This window comes from Malaclemys terrapin, chromosome 18, assembly GCF_027887155.1.
Source record: "Malaclemys terrapin pileata isolate rMalTer1 chromosome 18, rMalTer1.hap1, whole genome shotgun sequence".
Taxonomy (NCBI): Eukaryota; Metazoa; Chordata; order Testudines; family Emydidae; genus Malaclemys; species Malaclemys terrapin.
Window position 1 is genome coordinate 16931007 of NC_071522.1, and position 9143 is coordinate 16940149.

Here is a 9143-nt window from a genome sequence, read left to right on the forward strand (position 1 = left end):
AGCAGAGCAGGAATTGAGCCTGAATCTCCCACAGCCCAAACTAGAGTTCGAATCACTGGACCATCTTCCTTTCACGAGCTTTTCAGCATCACCCTGCCAACATGCTCTCTGCTGCCTTGGAGGGAACACCTCTATAGAGGATGTGGGCAAGTTTAGACTTTATGGCTCATTCTATCCTTGGACTCTCAGCTGAGGACTATTAATGAGAGTTCCCAGCAGTGCCAAATGTGGGATGGCTTTCGTGACATGAATAGCTGAACACTGAGAGGTGGAATGAGAGCACCAGCTCATACGCCATCATGCAGTGATCAAATGGAAACTTTCAAATCACCCCAGACCAGGGCTAGTGACCAAAGAGGTAAAAGATTCTATATCCCATTAGTCATCCAATCTTCATCAGATTTTCACTTTCCTAACAATTTGTGCTGCTGTAAGAACCAGAAGCATAGAAATGAGTGTCCCCCTTCCTCTCAGAGCAACTTCACTGAAATAGCCGGTTGCATTAGATGTAGATAGATCATGAATGGTCCTAGTGTAGATATTCAAATATCTCCATCGCTGATAATGATATTTTCAAATGAAACATTACAATTCAGACTAAGAGGTTTTTAAAAATGTCTTCCAATGATCATCATTACATGTATGTATACATCACATTAAAAACCCAGTGGAAAAAACAATTTGCCAAGATATTTTAAAACAGGATATTTATATAGCATGGATATATCATTTATAGTCATAGATCATGAACAGACCCGGTCTTTGGAAAGTTAAGGTAGTACAGATCCATAATGCAACATTCCCAAATGAGTCTGAGTTTTTTTTAAACTAGTACTACATTCTCATTTGTACCTTTGTAACAGAGTCATAAGATACTGCTTTAGGCTCACTAGATTCCCAGCATGCTGCGTAAAAGCATTAGACCAACGCTGGATAACAAACATCTTTAAATCACAAGTTGCTCAGCAGTATGGCAAAACCATTTCTAAAGATCTGAAGCAAGAACTATGACCTTTCGTAAGAGGGGAGAGACACCAGACTTTAACCATGTCTACTGAACTCAGCAGACTGCTAAGCTACCTGGTAAGCAATATAGTTACCTACGATGTGCAACCTATATGCAGGAATAAGAAATAAACATCTAATAAAGAAAACACAAGTTGTCTGATGGAGTTTAACCCAGTTCAACTCAGTACTCCCCTAAGGTATGGTTATAAAGTTCCTACACTCTTGATCCCAAAAGTCTTTCCCACGTGGCTTCCAGTACTGATGAATATAAGCACAGATTCTGTGTGCCTGATTATAATATCAAAGTATTCATAGGAACAAGATTATCAAGTATTTACCAGAATCTAACAGCCTTGTTACAAAAGGCTTTAGTCATTAACTACAATAAAGCACATACTTTAATTCGTTGGGGGGGGGGGGGGGGGGAAGAAGCTAACTGACCAATGAGCATATTGTAAAAATGTATGAGAGTTAAAGAGACAGACTATAATAACAAAGATACAGTTAGTATCTGGAAAACACAATTCATAGAGAAGAAAAATGCTTCCACAAACCCTAATGTGACTTCACATTGAGTGTAAAACACTCTAGGCCAAATCCTGCCAATTCACACAAAAGCTGGTGCAACAGAATGTAGCTGGATATGCCAGAAGCTGGGAATGGGTGACAGGGGATGGATCACTTGATGATTCCCTGTTCTATTCATTCTCTCTGGGGCACCTGGCATTGGCCACTGTCAGACGACAAGATACTTTAATGACTTATTACAAGAGAGCAGTACTGTCTTGTCCCAGTTTGTGGCTTTACTCTGCCTGAACTGACTGGCAACATAAGGACTTCTTCAAAGCAAAAATGGAGTGATGAATTTTAAGTGTGAGGGACCCTAAAGCTGGATGGACCTTTGGTCTGACCCAGTTTGGCCATTCTTATGTTCTTATAAAGCCCACCCCGTGTAAGAAATACCCTTCCATTGCAGGACAGAATGCCACTTCACATCACTAGTCTTTGTGCTGCTGAATGCTTCTTATTGCTCTTTTCTGCAGTAGCAATATAGTCTCACTGCTGCTGGCATGCACTTAATTGTACAGTGCTTCCTGAATTTTGACTCAGTCGCACCCATTACGCAATCAAACCACTCCCCTTGTGGTCCTGTTGCACATTCCTGCCATGTTTGCCAGGTGTATCTCATGACCACTATGGTATGGTTGGGTAACAAGTTATGCACACTGCTATCTGAGCAAAGAGCTGTGTGGCTATTTGCACCTTATTCTTTCCAGCACACAGTTCCTTCCACAGCCAAACTATGTGGAGTTTAGCTCAACAAGAGGTGAAAAATAAAGGTCTAAAGCTGCCACTCTACGCTTTCTTCACTCATACTATAAACACTGAGCACAGTCTGATTGCAGGGATATTCCAATCTGGGATTAAATGGGTTTATTTTTAATATTACATCTATTAGTTTGTTAACTGCGTAAAGCTCTTTGGGATCCTTCAGAATGAAATGCACTATGTACAAAGTAAGATACTACAGAGAATGTGAATAGGTGACAAAGATAGATTGGACTTTTTAATTCTTAAATGTCCTTGCATTTGAGAATTAATGTTGAACCTTTCCAATCTTGTTAGCACAGCTTGTGCTCCCCAGAAGTAAACTTGACTTTTAAATTTCAGTGGCAATGTATACATATGTATTTAACTTGTGTCAAGAGTGGAGTTGGCAGCTGTATGTTGTGAAAGGCCTCGTCTCTTCAGGATTATATAAATAATTAACACAAAAATGTGGTCAGACTTTACAATAGAAAGTGATATAAAAATGATATAAAAATGAACTATCAAACTTAAACCTCAGGCTCACTCTGTGTCACAGAGGTATGCAATATCCTATCCTATCTCCTAGAACTGGAAGGGACCTTGAAAGGTCATCGAGTCCAGCCCCCTGCCTTTACTAGCAGGACCAAGTACCAATTTTGCCCCAGATCCCCAAGTGGCCCCCTCAAGGATTGAACTCACAACCCTGGGTTTAGCAGGCCAATGCTCAAACCACTGAGCTATCCCTCCCCCCCCCTTTGAATATCTTCAAAGGATATTGACCGCAAGAGTCAGAACTAGGATTCTAGTCCAGCCTCTACCTCAAACTAGGTGTGTCACCTTGGGCAAACCACTTAGTCTCTCCTTAACTCTGTTTCCCCATCTGAAATGGAGACAATGACAGTGACCGAATTCACAGGGGTGTTGGGAGACTCAATTAACATTTTAAAACATTATCCTTAAATGAAAGGTGCTACAGAAATGCAAAGTACTACTGTTTAATTAGGAGGAGGAGGAAAGATGACAAATCACGATGAAGGGAGACTACTGCCATAGTCATCAATGGGAACAACAAAAGCTCATTTGTGACATAATGGCAGAGCTGCATTCCAAGACTCTGAAGGTTACAGGACTTCCCCAAAACAACTTCACTAAAGAAGAGGGTAAGGTCAGGTATCACCAAGACCTTTGGAATGCAGCTCTGCAACGATGTCAGACTCACAGGTGATCTTTAATGGCTTCAGATTACCAGTCTCTCTCTCGTTTCCTCATGATTTCCCTTCCTTATAGCTGCAACACCACAGACCTTTTAAAAGAATAAAATTCTACTTCATGCAAAGTCATCGGATCACCGTAACCCAGGTTTTCAGTATGCTTCATGATATTTTAAGACAGAATTTCAGAAAGTGGTCCAGATCCACCTCACTAGTGTTCCACTAATTCCCATGGACTTCAAAGGGAGTTTTAAGTGCCCAAGGTTTGCAACATAGTGTCCTAATCCGTGGTTTACTGGATAGAGCACTGAACTGGGACCAGGACACCTGGGTTCTATTCCTGGCTCTGCTACTGACCTGCTGGGTGACCCTTGGCAAATCACTTCACCTCTATGCCTCAGTTTCCCATCTGTAAAATGGGAATAATGATACTGACCTCCTTTGTAAAGTGTTTTGACACCTACTTACATAAAGCACTATTTAAGAGCTAGGTATTGCTACCTCTGGCCACATGAAAGACCTGCTAGAGTTTGCAAGGTACATGGAAACACATACTACCTTGACTCATTTCAACATCACTGGTATGATGAAACCAAAACTAATCAAGAAGAAAATGAGTGTGTGACTCACCATCCCCACTCAAAAATTGCAAGAATACCGAAGAACTCAATTCACTCAGTCTGATTGTGCCTAGACAGAACAATATAAAACACAAGGAAATAAAAAACAACAAATTTTTGTTTGAGTCCATTGCAGCAATGAGGCACAAGAAGTGCTAGGGATGGAGAGTTTTCTTGCATTGATGGAATTCATGTTCTTTAATTTCCATGTGGTCAATTAGAAGTATATGAAGAATATTTTGGGATTCACATTTTAAATATACTCTACATATTTACCCAACTGTTTATTGCAGAAATACATATTTTCAAAACTTTAAAAGATGTGTATTAGTGACCAGATAGATTATTACACCTATTATAGGCTAAGTGCAAATATGGGATCTTCCTTCAAAGCCAAAGATTTTACATTATTCTTTCTAGATAAAAAGAGGAATAATCTGAGCCAGAAACTAATTCCAGTCTGACACCAACTCTATGGCCTAAAGTAAATCGCAGCTTCTGACTCAGTTTCCCCTTCTATAATGGGAATACTTGACTCTCTCCATCGTATTGCAATAATTAATGTATATAAAGTGCTTTGAAGATTTAAAGAACTACAAGCACTAATTATTACCTGGCTTGAGACACAAACTGGATTTTTGACCTACTAACTGGATTCATACACAAATATTTGTCACGCTATTATGTAGGGTGTACCAGAGGTCTAAAATACTAACTTGTAGGTTCTCTTATAAAATAACTTTATGGAAAGTAGTTTTTGAAGTCAGTAGCGACACCATTTTTACTACCTCAGCTGTTTTATTGGATTGAATGAAAATATTTCATGTTCTGAATTAGCAACTTGCAAAATGTCATTTTGAAAAACAAATATCAAGTTAGAATACACCTGAAAAGCAGGGAAACTTTTTGCATTTTTGTATCTTAAAAAAACCTCCAAAACTCATGTAAGCAAAATCTGTCTCTTAAGCTAAAATGTTTATGTCAAGTACAAGACAACAGCTAAATTTTACATCTGAGTTATCACTCAGCCCCTTCAAAACTAGGGGTCACTGCTGGAAATGATGAAAACCTTAGGGTGTTATTATACAGCGGTCAGCTTGCATTTACACTCTGTTTGGACAGGCATTTCCTGGCCTTCCCACAAATGAAGATACTCAATTTCTCTCTGTCAGAGGATCCCTTCCCTTTTTTCCTGCTGCCAGAAAAATCAGAATCTATGTCTCTTTGCTGGAGCTACTGTAACAAATGGGTGAATATAATAACGAGCCCCCCCCCCCCCGCATTTTTTCTTTCAGTTCTACCTAGGGAAAACTAGTTTCCTGCAAAATAAGCAAAACCCTCAAAAAATCTTTTGGCCTGATCCTGCAAGATACTGAGGATGATCAATGTCTTGCAGGATTGGGATCTTAATTGTCACACAGAAAGGAATCTCTTAAAAAAAAAAAAAAAAAAAAAAAAAAACCACGAGGTAGCGTAACAACTAACTTCCCTACCTAAACACACACAGTAAAATTTGAATTAATCTTGGGTCCAAACTACAACATATTTTCCCAGTCCCCTCCAAACTTACACTGTTTTAAGAAAGTCTAAACAAACACAAAGATTTTTTTTATTACTGTATATCCTGTTGGTTTCTAAACATTAGGAATGCGTGTATATATAGATGTTTATACATGCACAAACCCTATTTATAGCTCTGAATGAATATAGGATTATCAATATGGAAGACATTAAAATAAATATTATAGTATGTGTGTCAGTTTAATACCAACACGCCTACTACATACCTAATTACACAGAGTTCAATAAGCATTTTCCAACCTGCTGTTACTGCCTGACAAGAATAAATGAAGAGTCCCTCTAGGGGCTATACAGTAAACATCTTAAGTCATATTTGTTCCTAAACCAGGCTTCACAATAGTACTGATTGCTTGGGCACAAACTGCACACTACCTTCCATGCAATACAGCATGTAAAATGTATCTGTGAGGGAGCGCACAATTTTGAAATGTTTATCATCCCAGGGAAATACATGCTTTACACAATGCACTGCGGCTGTATCACTGCTCCTGCATGTCATTCCGTTACAAGCAAGCCAAATCCTAAGCCATTCTCTTGTTCTGTTGTGTCATCTATTAGGGAATTCTGCACACAATTATTCTCTGCACATAAAGAATCCTCTTTGGTTAAGAAGAGAAGGACGGCCTTCCCCGCCTGCTCCCACTATGAAATTACAGGTTTTCAATGACCCATCAAAAACAAAGCAGAGGTGATTTGCTTCTGTGTGTTTTTTCCAAAGAAACAGCCAAGTAAATGCAATTCCAAGCCCCACATTTCAAAGTGCATTTTATCTGTCCGACAGCAGCTGCACCTGTCACCCAGGGCATTTTGTGTTATTCATGAATTTGTCAGCGTTTCCCCCCATCAATCCATGGTTTTACACACTTTGTGTGCATTGTCAGGAGGACAACAGCTTTCTTTAATGATTGAACATTTATGCTATCACTAAACCAAAGGAAAGAGTAATTTTTAGTTTTTACAGATAAGTGCAATTAAGATAGCATAGACGATAATGAGAGAATCAGCACAATGGGAGCTAATTACAACATATGGACCAGCTTTCACCTAGTGCTAAATTACTATAACTGAGCCATCATGAAACTGGGATTTAATTGTTTATCAGACTATTGGTCTTCTGCTCTGTATTGGGAGAGATGAACCTCTCTGTGTCACTGCTTATACATGTCCTGCCTAGTAATGGATAGAGAGTTTTGTATAGAAGACAATTGTATTATAAGCATTTTCTTCCTATCTACTAGACAAGGAGGAGAGATTCCTGGTTTGCGACCTACTAGAATCGATTCCCTCCCTTTGAAAAGCATGCCTCCTGTGTCCCGAAGCATCACCCATTTGCAATACAAAAGGCCCCTTGCTTCCAGGTGCTCTCAGAACCCATTCCTCTCCCTGCTGGGAGGGACGGTCACAAACCAGATCTCCTGGGAGTTTACCCTTTTGTATGTTGCCATATAGCCACAGAGCTGCATTTCCAGGAGCTGTGCTAACAGCATGCGGTGGATGCTGAGCGGATGGAAGGCAGAACAGCTGGAGAGAGGGCGGAGAAGGGTGGACAAATGAGCAGAGACACGGGAAAGCAGAGGGGTAAATGGAAGGGGCGGAGGGTTAGGATGGGAACACGGAGGGAGAGAGAAATAGGAATGAGGGGGGAAGGACAGGCTGGAGCAGCAGAGGGATGCACAAGGGACTAAGGCAGCCGGGCGGCGAGCTGGAGGGCCGGGGCCCTGCCCCTTACCTGCCACCGTGTACCTATCCAGGTAGTTGAGCACGTTGCCCACGCTGAGGATGCCGGCGGCCGCTACCCGGGCCCTGCCCAGGCTGGGCGGCTTGTGGCGGGGGGCCAGGCGCTCGGGGCTCTTGCCCGCGGGCGGGGGGTTCATGCTGCCCGACAGGGTCTGCACCTCGCCCTCGGCGCTCCGGCCGCAGCAGCCCCGCTCGCCCTCCTCCTCCTCCTCCTCGTCCCCCGCGCGGAGCCGCCCGCTGCAGCCCGGGCTGCCGGCCGCGGAGCCGCCGCTCTCCAGGCACATCATGGGCTGCGGGAGGCAGCCGGGCAGGGAGGAGCCCGCTCGCTCCGCAGCGCGGCCGGGCGGAGACGCCAGCGGGGCAGGCTCAGCGCCGCATCCCGCAGCCGGCTCAGCAGCAGCAGCCTCCTGCCTGCGGGACCGGCCTCTGACAGCGGGGCGGGAGCGGGAGCGGGCGGCCCCGCAGCCCAGGCTCCGCCTCCGCCCGCCGCAGCCGCTCCGCCTGACAGGAGCCCCGCGCGCACCTGGGCTCCCGGCGCCTCGGAGCGCCCCGCCCGGCTCCCCCGCGAGGGGACATGTGTACCCAGCGCCCCGCACCGCGCCCGGCTCCCCCGCGAGGGGACATGTGTACCCAGCGCCCCGCACCGCGCCCGGCTCCCCCGCGAGGGGACATGTGTACCCAGCGCCCCGCCCGGCTTCCCCGAGAGGGGACATGTGTACCCAGCGCCCTGCACCCCGCCGGCTTCCCCGCGAGGGGACATGTGTACCCAGCGCCCCACACCCCGCACGGCTTCCCTGAGGGGAAACACAGATCCCCAGCGCCCCGCACGGCTCCCCCAGGGGGACATGTGTACCTAGCGCCCTGCCTGGCTTCCCCCGGAGGGGAGCTGCGTGCCCAGTGCTCTGCACCCTGCCTGGCTCCCCCAAGGGGACATGCGTCCCCCACGCACACCAGGCGGCCTGCCCCTCACAAGCAATCTCCCGCAGTTACACACCCAGGGAACCCATCCTCCCATAGCGCACTGGGGAGCCCTATACACAGTGGAGCAGTCCCAGTGCCTACCCCAGACAGAGGGCCTCCACTGCCACCCACCCAGCACTCGCCAGCCAGTACCTCACCCATTCCAGCCCTACCTGGAGTCCCATACTCACCACCTCTTTTCACTGCCTCTCTGATACACAATGGAGCATCCCTCCTCCACCCACCACCCTACTGCACAGCCCAGAAAGGGGCCCTTCCACCCAAAACCCACCATGCTGCTCAGAAGTGATCCTCCTCCCCACAGCCGCAGGCACCCCTGGGGCTGGCCTTTCATGTCAGCATGCAGACCTCCCACCAGAGACAGGCTCCCTGCAGGCACAGGGAGGCTGGGTGGCCATGCACATGGACCCACAGAGCTCTGCACCTGTCTACAGGGTTAAAACTTTAACAGAGTGGAAGTCACTGTCTGTTCCTGGGAGCTTAAGATCATTCTTAAATTTGGGGTCCAACAGTTTCAGATTCCTGGAAGGGGGTTTCAGATGCTCTCAAGGGACGCATGTTGTGCATTATTACCTCCACTTTTACAGCCTGGAGACTAAGGTAGGGCTGGCCCCATTGACTCAGCCCCTGTACCTTCAGTCATCATTTTACACCCTTACACAGCAGGTGTAAAACACTACCAAATCATGGATAG

At 45.3% G+C, this 9143-nt stretch overlaps 1 protein-coding gene across 1 annotated transcript in view; it reads right to left on the reverse strand.

Annotated features, from left to right (window-relative positions):
* Window positions 1–7836, reverse strand: part of SPNS2 (SPNS lysolipid transporter 2, sphingosine-1-phosphate) — a 158440-nt gene extending 150604 nt beyond the window's left edge. Inside the window, exon 1 of the mRNA XM_054008563.1 lies at window positions 7461–7836. Coding sequence (XP_053864538.1) covers window positions 7461–7755 — 295 coding nt within the window. The 5' untranslated portion in view covers window positions 7756–7836. The remainder of the gene's footprint in view (window positions 1–7460) is intronic.
* Between the last annotated feature and the right edge of the window lie 1307 nt (window positions 7837–9143).